Source organism: Antennarius striatus, chromosome 2, assembly GCF_040054535.1.
Source record: "Antennarius striatus isolate MH-2024 chromosome 2, ASM4005453v1, whole genome shotgun sequence".
In the NCBI taxonomy this organism is placed as follows: Eukaryota; Metazoa; Chordata; class Actinopteri; order Lophiiformes; family Antennariidae; genus Antennarius; species Antennarius striatus.
In genome coordinates, this window is record NC_090777.1 from 9,019,292 (window position 1) to 9,034,590 (window position 15,299).

Here is a 15,299-nt window from a genome sequence, read left to right on the forward strand (position 1 = left end):
GTTTATCAAATAATTTTTGTTTTTATTGTGTGCGCCTTATTATCCGGTGCGTCTTATAGTGCGGAAAATACTGTATATAATAAAAATAAGAGATATATATACGAGAAAAATGAGTAGTAACAAAGTTAAAAAAATAAAAGCGAGTGCAGCAAATGTAACAGGTAGCATACACAGTGGCGCATGCCACTGTGTGGCTAACAGTGGCACACCAGAGAGGTTGTGCCACTGTTAACCACATCCTCTCTGGTGAGAGAGGCGTGACAGACATTTAGTGGCCAGCCCAGACAAACAGCATGTTCTCAAGAAAGCTTCAGCAACTTTTAGAAAGTTGAAATTTAGGACCACGGTTCAGTTTGGGGCAACATGTTTCAAATACATTGTAGTTGGATGCCTGGCAGCAATCTGAAATTAATTAGAAAGAATGTAATATTGGAACTTCAAACACATTTTGCCCACACAGAATAATATATCATAATCATAATTTTAACACTACATTCCAGGACTTTTTTCGTTGTCAAACTTTTAACTGATACTTCCCATTTTCCTTAGAGTAGCAACTACCGGCAAAGCAGGAGAACTTTGAGTCTATTCATTCAGACTGGATCACCGGTCTGAATGAATAGACTTATTTTACATGCAGTTTTCAGTTTTTCAATGTCGATTAAGTTCCATACAGTGAAAAGGAGATTTGTATGGAGTCATTGAAATTACTGGTATCATTATTCAATTGTCATTACATTATGTAGTCAGCATTACCGAATACTGATACTTAAACCAGTTGCAGTGCAAGTATACTGAATAACACTAACACAGTGAAGCATTTATAAACAAAGACGTCTGCAGGACATTTTCACATCCATTCAACAAATCGGAGTTACATTGTAATTATTGCATGATATAGGATTATTTTCGGTTACGTGAAAACATGGTCTTGAGGATTGATGAAAACAGATTCATCAAGCCTTTATGAGAGGAGTTCCATGATATTTTTCTTACCTGGAATGGAATGCCTCATTAGGAAAATAATATCTACCAGACATAAAATACAGGGTTTGAGCCATTTTACAGAAGCTGGTTAACAACTGTTTGTTTGTCCATGAGAGTATTCTTTACTGACCAAAGCTCCCAGCTGTGGCTGATTTGCTTCAGTTGAAGCCGTGTTTCCTTAAACATGCAATTCAGTGCAAAAGCATGCATCTTCATTTACATTACCAATAAAAGGTCTTTAGGTGTGACAACAGTCATAATTAATTGTGTAAAGTGCTAAGCACATGAATTAATTATTACTAGGTGACAGTGAGGCAGCCTTTTCGTGATTCATAGAATCCCCCAGTGTCTCTTTTCGTTTTTATGTGTCCAATAAATCACCAGCTACAGGGTTGTTGATTACATTTATCCTTCTTGCACCTCTTTACATCACTTTACATTTTTCTTTTCTTTGTCTCTCCATTGTTAGGACCCCACACTGAGTAGCATCTTCCCTCAAAGAGGGCCTAAAGCAGGAGGCTCCTCTCTGACAATCAGAGGCTGGAACCTCAGGACCGGACATCCGAGTGAAGTAACTGCATTAATCGGAGGGGTGCCATGCATGGTGTAAGTGTCTCCATGAAGAAGACAGTATATTTTGGTATCAATAGAATTATACCATGGAAACAGACTGATTTTTTTTTTTCTAATTGAAATGTACAGGCAAAACATCCAGGAGAATCAGATCAGCTGTCTGACCCAAGGCAGTAACAGAACAGGAGAACACAGTGTCACCGTGAGATTTGGAGGGGCAGAACGCCACCTCCAGGGTTTAGTGTATCATTACAGCCCCAACCCCAACATTACAATGGCTGCTCCATCTAAAAGCTTTCTCAGGTGCTTATTGGTTTAGATACACTAAAATATTGCAAATCTATTGCAAAGATGACAAATTTACATAACACATATTGTACCATTACTGCACTGACACTGCTCTTGTATAGCTGTACAACTCTGACTGTCACAAGTGCTTGTGTCTTTTGATACACTTGTAATGCAGGAACATCGTATTAGCTCATGATCTTAACTATCAGTAAACAGTATTCTATTTTTTAAAGCCCTATTTTTTCTGGCTTTGCTTGAAATTAAAAACAGCACATCAATATTCTTTTGGTCATTTTAGAATAAGATCTGTTGCAGTTATATTTTAAAAAAAGCTCAGTACTGTTCGACACAAGTCATCTGTCAGTTCTACTGATGATTATCAATCTTACAATAAACTTAGATTACAGGGGTCTAATATATAAAACAACATTAATTCACATTTAACAGATTGGCGTTTGGCTGAATTTGACACAAATGCTCGTTTCACTCTAAATCGGTTAGTAAATTACTGAAAATCTTTCAGCTTCTGGGGGGCTAAGCCCCCCATAAAAAGCCCAGTCATTCTTTCAATATTAATAGTTCAGCTGAAAAAAAAAAGTTTTCCTGTTGCCATCCCTGAATACATAATTAGGTTTTAGTGCAGACTATTGTTTCTAGGAACCAAACATTAAAATTAACACATTTTTAATATATTTAAAAGAGATAGCTGCAATCATTCACGAAATTTTGAATATTTTGACGCAATCAAATGTTGCACTTTTGTCCATATTTGTTGGTTTTATTAATCTTTCAAAAACAACACTTTTACTGCAGTCAAATACATTTGCCACAAAGGTAATGTCTCGAACAGTGATTTTTTTTCTATTCCTCCACTTCTCCCTGTAGCGGAGGCAGGATTATCAGAGTATCCGGTCAGAACTTGGATGTTGTTCAGGATCCAAAAATGCGGGTCATCCTCAGTCCACCAGATACTCTCCCACCAAGGAGGAAGAGGAGCAAGACCTGGAGGGAAGAAGGAATCCTGAAAAGAGGACAAAATCATCGGAGTCTACAGAAAAGATGGAGAAGAATTGTCCCAGAAGTGGAATGCCCCGAGGGGACACTCTGTCAAGTCAAACAGGTATGTGTTCATGCAGAGAGTCCTGTAGCCACTTTGTGTGGACTGTCATTATTTTCTGTAAGGATGTACAAACAGTTAAAACTTGATTTTGAGTGGTGATTATAATTTTACCACAGCCTAATATTTCTCTACCTCTAGTACGAGTCTCACTGCACAGTGAACAGCTCCTCCCTCATTTCCTGTCCGACTCCGGCAGTGGGACAAGAGGCAAGGAGGGCCAGGGTCAGAGTTCACTTTCTCATGGACAGCCTTCATTTTGACTTCACTGCTGTGGGAGGTGAAGCCTTCACCTATGAAACCAACCCACAGTTGTACCCTCTAAACCAGAACAACCCCAGCAAACCATACTATCACAAACCTGGTAGCATAATCTCTGTTGAGGTGTGTGCCTTCTCATTGAACTAGCTCAGCAGCTTAGAGTGTGTGAGCCAACTTCCACAGTAAAAAGTGTTGTATCCTTCCCATCTAGGGAGAGAACTTGGATCTGGCCATCTATAAGCATGAGGTGGAGGCTCGGATAGGGGAGGGTGTGTGTGCAGTAAAGACCCTGACCCACAACCATTTGTACTGTGAACCTCCAGCCCTGCAGCCCTCAGTCATAGCCAGCAACAGACTGGATGGCATGGACAGTTTACCCGAGTTCACAGTGAGTAAATAATAATACTCTGGGGCTCATTCCAGAAACCACAAGTCTGAAATCATATTTATGAGTCACCTATGGAAGTTTGATACAATTTCTAAACAGCTAGCTTTAGGGTGGGAGTTTCACAGCGATGCAGAAGAATGTCCAAAGTAAGCATGTCATATACACTGTCCTATGGTCAATATAAATACCCAAAGTAGCAGCTACTGTTAGCATTCAGATGACAGAGATCATGAAGAACCATGTGAACATTATTGACTGAGACATTTTGAAGAAGCTAACACAGATGGTAGCATGTTGGAAATGTTAACAATAATATAAATCTGTTGTTTATTTTTGGACAAGTTGCTGCTGTTTTTAGCCTGTTGTGACTTAAATGTGCTGTTAGCATGTTGGAGGAGCCGACACTATTGATAAACAGGTGCAGAAAGTAGCAGAAATATCAGCCTGTTTGAGAGCCTGGCATTGATGGTTGGAGAAGCCAACGTTGTATTTTACCCTCTGCAAAAGCAGACACTAATGTTAATCTGCTACCTTTGAATTTTAGCTTTGAATTTCTTTCCATTATTGACCCTGAATTTTACACCTGGCTTTTCTTTGCCATCTAGCTAGGTAGTGACATGTGAAGTTAGACAGATATCAAGTACAGTATATATCACGTATACGGTTCTCTTTGTGATTGCATTAAGTTACGAAAAAGAAAAAACAAAACAAAAAAGGAACTGCATCCTAAACAAGAGGGTAGGACTTTTCCACTTTTCCTAGTCTTGAAATGTAACATAGGAACAATACAAAGGGCTTTTTTATTACAATGAGAGCCCTGAATTAAAACAAACATACAAACAAAAAATATCTTCTTGTTGGCCACACCAGTAATGTTCCTCTTTTTTTTATAGTGATAAGACTGTAGTTTTTATTTTCAGGTGAAAATGGGGAATCTGAACTTCTCTCTGGGCAGAGTGAAGTACGACAGCCAGGCCCAATCTACATTTCCTCTGGAGGCTCAGGTGGGAGTTGGCGTGGGAGCTTCCATAGTGGCACTCATTGTGTTCATTATAGTCCTCATATACAGGTGAACATGCACAACACTCAATTATTTAACCTGCCTCCACTCATTATCCCCAGCAGGCTGCAGTATTTGGAATGTGATTCAGTCATGCACGTAGTTTCTAATAACTGGAGCAGCTTTATTTCTCCAGCTAAATGTCTTCTATGCATTGCTGTTGTTGCCAGGAGGAAGAGCAAACAGGCCATGAGGGACTATAAGAAGGTGCAGATCCAGTTAGAGAACCTAGAGACCAGTGTGAGGGATCGCTGTAAGAAGGAATTCACAGGTACATTCAAACCATTAAAAAATGATATCAGGGCGCTTGGTTTGCTGACATAAAGTACAGACAGAGACCAATGTCTTTTTTTCCCTTCCCCTGTCAGACCTGATGACAGAAATGATGGACATGTCCAGTGACTTGGTGGGCTCAGGGATTCCTTTCCTTGACTACCAGGCATATGCAGAGAGAATTTTCTTCCCTGGCCACCAGGAGTCTCCACTAAGACGAGACTTGGATGTTCCAGAGAGTCGAAGGCAAACTGTGGAGCAGGGATTGGTTCAGCTGTCCAATCTGCTCAACAGTAAACTTTTCCTCACCAAGGTCCGCAGGCAACGTTAGGATTTTTATCCTTATATAGAGACAGTTACTATATACATGGTTTGAAATATTTGTTCTGTATGTCTGTACAACCATGCCATACTCTACATAATTACTCAGTTTTTGGGAATATTTTGCTGTTACTTTACATCTTTTCTCCCCTATTGTGCCTTTAGTTTATTCACACCCTGGAGGTCCAGCGAACTTTCTCCCCCAGAGACCGCGCCTATGTAGCCTCTCTGCTCACTGTAGCACTACATGGTAAACTGGAGTACTTCACAGACATCCTGAAGACGCTACTCAATGTTCTAGTGGAACAGTATGTGGCCAAGAACCCTAAACTGATGTTAAGAAGGTGAGGGTGAATATATTTGAGATTACCTTTAGCATTTAGTCACCGATACTTCTTCCAGTTGTTTTGCTGACATTTTAACACCTTTTTTTATTAACAGAACTGAGTCAGTGGTTGAGAAGCTTTTGACAAACTGGATGTCCATCTGTCTCTTTACCTTTCTGAGGGTGAGTGTGCTAGTATTTATGCAGAGATAACCAAATAAATGTTGAATCTCTATTGAAAGCCTATTCATTAAAATAAAAAAAATGTATAAAAATAAAAATACAATTACCTATATCAATAATGAAATGATAAATGGCAGCAGTTACAAGGTTTTCACTGCATAAATCTCTAAAGGATAATTATAGTTTTGTTATACTGACGTAAAGTCTATATGACCCTTCGTCACAGATTATGGACTAAAAATATTTCCATTAGTGGAAACATTAATTTTCATATTTTTTTCATTTTATAAATTTTATGGAATCCCACAAGATGAACAAGTTTGAGTAACATAACTTCCTTATCAAGTTTCTACTCAGCATATTTTGGACATTGGGACCATTTTGAGAGATTTACAGTACATTTATATTCTATATTTATGTCAGTACTAAATCACTTGATAAAATGATAATATAAATTAGAGATTATTTTCCCTGTGGAAACTGGGATTATAGTCACAGGTAGAGTGGCCATCACTCACCACTCATAGAATACTCACAGAATAAATGGAGGTCAACAGTTCAGGACAATCTCTGAATGACTCTCCATTTAAATTCTGTTGTATTAGGTTACTGTTGACCTTCTATCTTTATCCTTGACCAGGAATCAGCAGGGGAGTCTTTCTACACGCTGTTCAGGGCCATAAAGCATCAGGTGGACAAGGGGCCCGTGGACGCTGTGACAGGGAAAGCCAAGTACACACTGAACGATAACCGGCTGCTGCGAGAGGACGTGGAGTACCGTACTCTGGTTAGAACATACATGCATTCAGTCGGGGGTTAGCAAAGAAAATCCAAGGAGTACAGTTCAGGTCAAAATTATTTGTCTCTCCATGAAATTCTAAATGATGTTGAACAGATGATTGATTTTTTTCATACAGATTTTCCAAACATCCTATTTTATTTTGGATGCTTACTTTTCACAAAGACCAAGAATTACTAGTGTCAAAATTATTAGTTCCCTTTGATAACTGACCGTTTTTTTTAGTCAAACTATTGTACAATTATGTCCTTTGACTTTGTAATGCTCATAGCTTGCAATCAATCAGTCAAGGAATCGATCTATCAGTCAACCAACCAATCAATCAACCAATCAATCAATCAATCAATCAATCACTTTTAAACTAGGGTTGTCCTACAGTTGAAGCACAGTGATAGTTCTATTGTCACTTGAAAAACTATTGTACCAAAAGCAAAAGAAGGAATTCAAAACTAAAGAAAAAGAATTGGTGATGCTCAGAAAGCAGGATGTACATAGTAACCACGGCATTCCCACAAGTCAAGAAGTGAAGTGACAAATATCAAGAAATTCAAAGAGAACCACAAAATACAAAACAAGACTGGCAGAGGTAGGAGATGAAAGATGTGTGCAAAGACCTTAGTTCAGTGCTTGGGAACCTGTTTGACTGGTGGGCCGCACAAAGTTTTAAAATTTGATAAACAGTTAAGGTTTATCAAATTCAGGACAGTTCAGGACATGAGTTTTATAAATTAGTTTTAATCTATAAAACTCAATGAGACTGATTTAGTATGAAGGACCAAAGTAAGATGACAGCATTTCTTTAGACAAATAATGTCAGTTGCCAAAAGTGAAACACCAACAAAATGTTTGGTAGTGGTGTAACAGTCCTTTCAATAACAAGCCTCCTGCTCTTCTGTGAAGACCCTAAATGTGGTGATGCCGGCTACAGTGACCAGCCGAGGCACAACAACCCAGATAGTACCTGCCAAAGTTCTGGACTGCGACACCATCACCCAAGTGAAGGAGAAACTTGTGGAACAAACCTGGAAGGGGACTTCGTTTTCCCAGAGGCCACATGTTGACTCATTACACCTTGGTAAATCCCTTTCTCCTTCCGCCTAATTGTGGTGAAGATCAGGTTGTGTGTCATCTGGAGCAGTCACTCCCTCAAACGCATGGGTTTTGTTTGTTCTTCTCCCCTCACATCCTTCTATATAACTGCTGCCATTCAGGTTGTTGATATCATGATGTAGAATTAGAAAAAAAAATCAGTTAAATCTTTGATGCAAGTATTGCCAGGAAATGGGAAAACCTTGATTTGAATATGTAAATAATGTATAGATGTTTCTACTGGTGCAAATACGGCGCTTTTTTTCCCCAGAGTGGCGAGCAGGTATGGCAGGTCATCTGATCCTATCAGATGAAGACCTGACATCCGTTGTACAAGGTTCATGGAAACGCCTTAATACACTGCAACACTACAAGGTCAGTGTGACACAAATCGATGAACCCTGCATGTGGTGTGAAGCTGTGAGAACCGTCCAGATTAGTAATATGACACTCCAAAAGTGTGATAATGCAGCTGTGCCGTGCAGGTCCCTGATGGAGCCACTGTGGCCCTTGTCCCCAGGAGCACCAAGCATCACCTCCATGATAGCCACGATTATATGCTGGGAGAAAGTGAGTAAGACTATACACACAGAAGAGACTTTGATCAATTATGCATTATGCTGAGATAAGCAGAGTTTTAAAGAAAATGATGCCAAAATGTAAGAACTATAGGTGATAAGCTGTGAATGCAGAGTCTTAAATAATATTTAGGATTGTTACAGTGCATACAAGCATTGCATTTACAAAATGACCATGCAGTTTCTCCCATTTGGTTCCTTTCCCTCCCCAAGCTCGCACAATACCAATAAAAAAATTGGAAGCATCACAACCTCATAAAATATGACAGCTGAGAACACTGGAAATCCTTCAGATTTCAAAGGTTTAAGGAAAATTATCACCACTGACTTGCAACTGACGTACTTTCACTGTTCATTTTTTACTAAATGACGATTTGCACAGCCGCTGACACAGATTTAATTTTACAACTTTTTATTATTATGAAAACTATTATTAAATTATATGATTAGCATTGAATATAAAATGAGTGCAGACAAATGTGTTCATTTGTAGCTGAAAACAGATAAATCATAAACAGTTTGTTCAAAGTAGTCTGGCAGAAAACCTGAATGGTACTAAGTGATACCAGCAGAGGTCGCTGTTTTCATATGCACTGGAAAGTTGTTCCTTGGTAATAAAAGAATTAAAATTAAATGTTCATCTCATGGAAAATGACTTTTTCCTAGAGAAAATAGACAAATGAAGAAAATTCTTATTTGGCTTTAGATGTTGCCTTTTTTTTCTTTACATTACTTTTACATTGAGGCATCGTTAACAAGATCAGGAAAATACTCGAAACAGTTTGCATGTCATGAGTCTAAGTAACAGACTGTTTTCATTTTTGAAATAACGGACAGAAATATTGAACTTTTCCGTGATATGTCACGTTTCCAATGATATTCACATTCACATAATCAATGTGAATTCAATACAAATAAAGTTTTTCTTTTTTTAATTGAATTCACATTTTTTGAGAAGCAGCTCTATACAAATGCAGAACACTAAGCTGACAGAAATATAACAATGAAACTGTTGAATTTTACCAGAGACCCCAATGCTGGATGACGGGGAGGAGGGTGGAGTCAGATTGTGGCATCTGGTGAAGGCCAGCGAGGAGACAGAGCTGCCTAAGCACAGGAGAGGAAGTCTCAGGGAGAGGGTTGGCGAGAGGGCCAAGGCTATCCCAGAGATCTACCTTACACGACTTCTGTCCATGAAGGTGAGACTCAGCCTGGGTGTAGTATTCATCAAGGTGGTGCTCACTCAGTCACACGGAGCAAAATACATATGTGAGATGAAAGAACTGTGATTTTTAGTAGTTCTCTGTGCTCCTCCTCTTTTACAGCGAGAAATCAGTGTTTAAATGAACCTTTGTGAACGAAGGGGTATCATGACTTTTTATTGTGTTCATTTTTCACAGAATACACAGCATCATATGTTTCCCAGTACATTCTGTTCAAATGTACAGACATTTTACTTCCACAAGTACCGAGCATTTTGTAAGATAAGTAAGTCAAATGTGGGGAAAAAATCAAAACAAACTCAAAATCATTCAGGAAGTGTTCTTACACTATCAAACTTAATTTTATTTTATTTTAACATGCATTTATTTTAAGTTGCATTTATTTTATCTGCTTCTTTTTCATGAATAAAAAATATTTAAAGAAGATTTCACTTTATCTTGATCAAAATAGTATACAGTAATTAATACCTTGGGCGGCACGGTGGCGCAGTGGGTAGCACTGCCGCCTCACAACACGGCGGACCCGGGTTCGAGTCCCGCTCTGTGCGGAGTTCGCATGCTCTCCCCGTGTCTGCGTGGGTTCTCTCCGGGTTCTCCGGCTTCCTCCCACCTCCAAAAAAGCATGCGCTTCAGGTTGATTGGCTGGTCCCAAATTGCCCGTAGGAGTCAGTGTGTGTGTGAGTGGTTGTATGTCTTTGTGTGTGGCTCCGCGGTGCACTGGCGTCGTGCCCGGAGTGTCCCCTGCCTCACGCCCTATGCCACTGGGATAGGCTCCAGCTCCCCGTGACCCGCTGCGGCGGATATAGCGGTGGTCATATGACAATGAATGAATGAATGAATTAATACCTTAAAAGCCTTAAAATGGAAGCGTCTTCTGCCACTGAAACATCCAGATATTATGAAGAATTAAATCTGTTTAACATCACAGTAACTTTTGTCTATTGGACACAAGATGTGTCCTGATGACCAGCGTGTTCTCTGTTCCAGGGGACGCTGCAGAAGTTTGTGGATGATTTATTCACTGCCATCCTCAGCACCAGCCGTCCTGTACCTCTGGCTGTCAAGTACTTTTTTGACCTGTTGGATGAACAGGCTCTACAGCACAACATCACAGACCCCGAGACCATCCACATCTGGAAGACCAACAGGTAACCGGCAGCAGTAGCAACTCACAGGAGTCAGGGTTGGACCGAGACAAATATCTCCTGGGCCGCCGAACAAGAAAAACACGCTTCATCCGCAGGTCTAAGAACATGTTCTGTCTGGAAGAGCCGCCCACACACAACACATGGGTCTACCACGGCCTCATACTGACTCTGAACTTCCATATAAAGGTGCTAGTCATATAATTAGAATACTGTATCATGAAAAGTTGATTTAAGTACATTCAAAAAGTGAAGCCTGTATGGGCAGCACGGTCGCGCATTGGGTACCGCTGTCGCCTCACAGCAAGAGGGTTCTGGGTTTGAGTTTGTATGTTCTACCCGTGTCTGCTTGGGTTCTCTCCAGGTTCTCTGGCTTCCTCCCACCTCCAAAAATATACACCTTAGATGAATTGGTCATTCCAAATTACACGTAGACGTGACTGAGTGTGTCAGTGGTTGTTCCATGTGGCTCCGCAGTGCACTGGCATCGTGCTCGGAGTGTCCACTCCCCCGCCTCTCGCCCGCAACTCAGCTGGGATTGGCTCCAGCAATCCCCGTGACCCACAGTAAGCAGAACAAGCGATGCAAAATGAGTGAGTGATTGAGTGAGAGTAAAGTGAAACGTGTATATTATATTGATTCATTACACACAGACTGATATATTCATTTGTCTTAATTTAGATGAATAAACCTTTAAACTAATGAAAATCCCAAATTCAGTATCTGAGACAATTGGATTACTACTTGAGACCATACAGAAAAGGATTTCTAGAAATGTTTGCCAAATGAAAAGTGTGAATACGAAAAGCGTAAGCATGTACAAGCACTAAATATTTAGTTGAGGCTCGTTTTATCAGAATTACTCCTGCAATGCGGTGTGGCATGGAGTCGACCGGTCTGCTCAGGTGTTTTGAGAGCCCAGGTAGCTCTGATAGTGACCTTCAGCTCTTCTGCAGTTGGGTCTGGCGTATCACATCTTCTTTTTAATAACTCATTCATTGTCTAGCCCAGTGGTTCTTAACCTGGGTTCGATCGAACCCTAGGGGTTCGGTGAGTCGGTCTCAGGGGTTCGGCGGAACCCGAACACCTGAGACGGAGGTCAAGACAAAACACCCGACACGATGTGTCGGGTGTTTTTGCCCAATATACACGAATCACTGTGTACGTTTGACACGTCGTGTCAATTTGTGATGACACGCCGCCCTTAGCCATCACTGGCTACAGGTGATCACGCTACATCGATTAGGCTACCTGTGCTACATGGGATTTTGCACACTCAGTAGTCGATTTATGCCTGTCATGATGGTACGCCATTGTTATGACCCCATGGGTCATGTATTGTTATGTTTGTGTTGTGTTGCAGTGTCTCCTCTCTCCTTGGTTTGTGTGTGTGTTTCAATGAGTGAATTAGGAGCAGGTGGTGTCCGCTCGTTGGCTGGCTCGCCTGATTGCTGCCGCACAATTGGTCAGGGGGCGAGCCCCTGACCTATTTGAACAGCCCGCCAACTGCACTCTGTCTCCTCTCCAGCCTTCCCACCGCCAGGAAAAGCCGGCTTGATAGACTGATGTTGTGGTGTTAATGCGGCAATTCTGTGTGTGTAGGTTTTGGGTAAACTAAATCTGCCTTTGTACATTTGTAAAATAGTCTACGGGATAATTGGAGCAGTTGGTAGGAGGGAGAAGCCGTTTTCTTTCAACCCTTTTCTCCTGTTTTGAGTTTAGATAGTCAGGATAGTACCTTGTTATTTATTCCCCTTTTTCTTTTGTTAGGAAAGTAGGGTTGGTTTAGGATATTTTATGTTTGTTATGTTGGCACCTGTTCTCCCTCTGAGGAAAATAAAACTGCTCTCTTATTTTGAACTTGGATTACTGTTGTCGCTGGCCTTTTCTTGTGGTGAGAGACGGGGGGAGCGCACAAGCATGTTGTGTCCAAGGTTCCCCTAGACCGGGGGGCATAACAGCCATCTGATTGCTTTCTTAATATTTTAATTCATAATAACTACGTTGAGCAAAAAAAGAAAGTGGTTGGACGAATATGTGCATCGACCGCGGCTCAGTGGTAGAGCGGGTCGTCCAATGATTCAAGATCGGCTGTTTGATTCCCGCTCCCACCGAGTCATTTGTCGTTGTGTCCTTGGGCAAGACACTTTACCCTCCTTGCCTCCAGTGGGGCACTCGCTGGTGTGTGAATGTGTGTGATTGTTCTGGTGGCCGTAGGTGCGGATTGACAGCCACGCCTCCATCAGTCTACCCCAGGGCAGTAGTGGCTACACACGTAGTCTACCATCACCAAGTATGAATGAGGAGTGAATGAATAATGGATCCAATGTAAAGCGTCTGAGTGTCCAGAAAAGCGCTATATAAATCGAATCCATTATTATTATTATTAACGTGAATTTACATGTACTGTACTGCATAACGGAACGTGATGGGAGTCAGTGTTCTGCATGATTTGACTGTCAAGTTGAGCAACTCTAGTCTCACACTGGCAAAAATAAAGGAACACTTCCTTAAGCTGTATGGAAAACAACAGAAACAGACTTTGCTCTGAAAATGACATCAGAGTATTACTTGCCAAGGTGAAGCCACACATATCTGAACTGGTCTCTCAATAACAACAGCAGAAGTCACACTGATTTGCAGGTAGGTCATTTCATGTGAGTTCATGCACTGTCTTGGTTTTGTTCTGTGAAAAAGTTGACATTAATGCACAATTCATTAAATACACCAGTAAAACATATACTGTACTTATATCTTAAATGTATTCATTTATTTTTAACTAAAGGGTTCGGTGAGTGAGCATATGAAACCGGCAGGGTTCAGTACCTCCAACAAGGGTAAGAACCACTGAACTAGCCGCGTTTATCCACTGTAGCGGGGAGCTGGAGCCTTTCCAAGCTGGCTTAGGGTGTGTTGCGGGGGAAACTCCGAGCGTGACGCCAGTGTATCGCATAGCCACACAGAAGACAAACATGCATGCACACATTCACACCTACAGTTAATGTGAAGCCGGCATGTTTTTGGAAGTGTGAGGAAGCTGAAAAACCCGGAGAGAACCTACGCAGACACGGGGAGAAAAGGCAAACTCTTCACAGAGTGGGACACAAGCCCAGAACAGCCGTGCTGCGCGGTACCCACTGCGCCACATTGTCGCCCCTCTTCTTCATAATACCCCGTAGATTTTCTATGGATTTAAGGTTAAATGAGTTAGATAGCCAATTAAGAACAGGAATACCATGGTCCTATATGAGGGCATTAGTAGATTTGGCACTGTGTGCCGGTACCAAGTCCTGTTCGAAAATCAAATATGCATCTCCATACAGTTGGGCGGCAGCAGAAAGTTTACACTCGAGCTCAAGCGACGTGGATTGTGTGCCTCTCCTCTCTTCCTGCAGATTTGATTTCAAAAAGGACATGCAAAATTTACTTTCTTTTTAAAAAAAACCAACAACTTACTTTCATCAGAGAAAATTACTTTGCATCACTCAGCAGCAGTTCAGTCCTTTTCGTCTTTAGCTCAGGCGCTTCTGACGCTGTCTCTTGTTTAAGAGTGTCTTGACATCAGGAGTGCAACAGCTGAAACCCACTTCTTTCGTATTTCTACGCAGTGATTCTTTAAGAACTGACTTCCACTGCAGTCCACTTTTTGTGAATCTCCCCCACATTTTTGAATGGGTTCTCTTTCACGATCTTCTCCAGGATGTGGTTATCCCTATTGCTTGTCCACTTTTTATATAAAAAAACATCAAAATTAAGAGAAATAAACATTTGAAGTATATCAGTCCATTTGTAATAAATGAATATGACATACAAGTTTCACTATTTAAATTGAATTACTGAAATCAATACATTTTCATGATACTCTAATTATTTGCAGCACCACCTGTGCATTACTGGAAATATGGCTCAGGCCTTGCACTGTATATGTTTATGATAAATGATGTTTTGTATCTTTAATGAATACAGTTGCCCATTAATGGGGTAACACTAGTAACTAGATCATCTTCAGATTTAATGTCAGAATCACTCGCGTCAGTCAGTAAATGTGGTCTTTGTAGGTTTTAAAGGGAACATCGCAGCCTGTTCTCTCTGGTCATGTAACTTCAATTTTTAAACCTTTGTCTGTCTACATCTTATACATCATGCTTTTGATACATGTTATAAGAGCATTTTGGGGATTAGTACTAGTGAGGAATGATGAGAAGAAGAAGAGTTAACATTTATCAATACCTCGTGGGGGAGATTATTTGTGAGGTTAGGTGTGTATGACTCTTTCTATCATGTCACATAGTTTACCTCTGCGCTTCTGGATCAATATTCTGAAGAACCCCCAGTTCATCTTTGACGTGCAGACATCGGACCACGTTGACGCTGTGCTGTCTGTCATTGCTCAGACCTTTATGGATTCCTGCACCATTGCCGACCACAAACTAGGACGGGTGAGTCAATAACTGCAAATATGACAACCATTAGTGAATAATATTGCTATGTACAGGATGCTCTCATTACATCTCCAAACAGGATGCTCTCATTACATCTCCATACATGTCTTGATATTCAGGAGACTTTCCATCTGTCTGCTCACACAGGACTCTCCCATCAACAAGTTGCTGTATGCCAGAGACATCCCTCGCTACAAACAGATGGTGGAAAGGTAAGAATATGGCAACCATTTGCTCCGATGAC

At 40.8% G+C, this 15,299-nt stretch overlaps 1 protein-coding gene across 1 annotated transcript in view; it reads left to right on the forward strand.

Moving 5' to 3' along the window:
- plxnb1a (plexin b1a) overlaps positions 1–15,299 on the forward strand; it is a 101,558-nt gene that overhangs the window by 78,073 nt on the left and 8,186 nt on the right. Inside the window, exons 18-35 of the mRNA XM_068337209.1 lie at positions 1,457–1,593; positions 1,690–1,863; positions 2,737–2,971; positions 3,110–3,352; positions 3,441–3,617; positions 4,538–4,686; positions 4,848–4,948; positions 5,046–5,263; positions 5,437–5,615; positions 5,713–5,779; positions 6,420–6,566; positions 7,479–7,653; positions 7,939–8,042; positions 8,153–8,237; positions 9,272–9,444; positions 10,456–10,616; positions 14,905–15,052; positions 15,203–15,267. Of these exons, the coding sequence (XP_068193310.1) occupies positions 1,457–1,593; positions 1,690–1,863; positions 2,737–2,971; positions 3,110–3,352; positions 3,441–3,617; positions 4,538–4,686; positions 4,848–4,948; positions 5,046–5,263; positions 5,437–5,615; positions 5,713–5,779; positions 6,420–6,566; positions 7,479–7,653; positions 7,939–8,042; positions 8,153–8,237; positions 9,272–9,444; positions 10,456–10,616; positions 14,905–15,052; positions 15,203–15,267 (2,738 nt within the window). The remainder of the gene's footprint in view (positions 1–1,456; positions 1,594–1,689; positions 1,864–2,736; positions 2,972–3,109; positions 3,353–3,440; positions 3,618–4,537; positions 4,687–4,847; positions 4,949–5,045; positions 5,264–5,436; positions 5,616–5,712; positions 5,780–6,419; positions 6,567–7,478; positions 7,654–7,938; positions 8,043–8,152; positions 8,238–9,271; positions 9,445–10,455; positions 10,617–14,904; positions 15,053–15,202; positions 15,268–15,299) is intronic.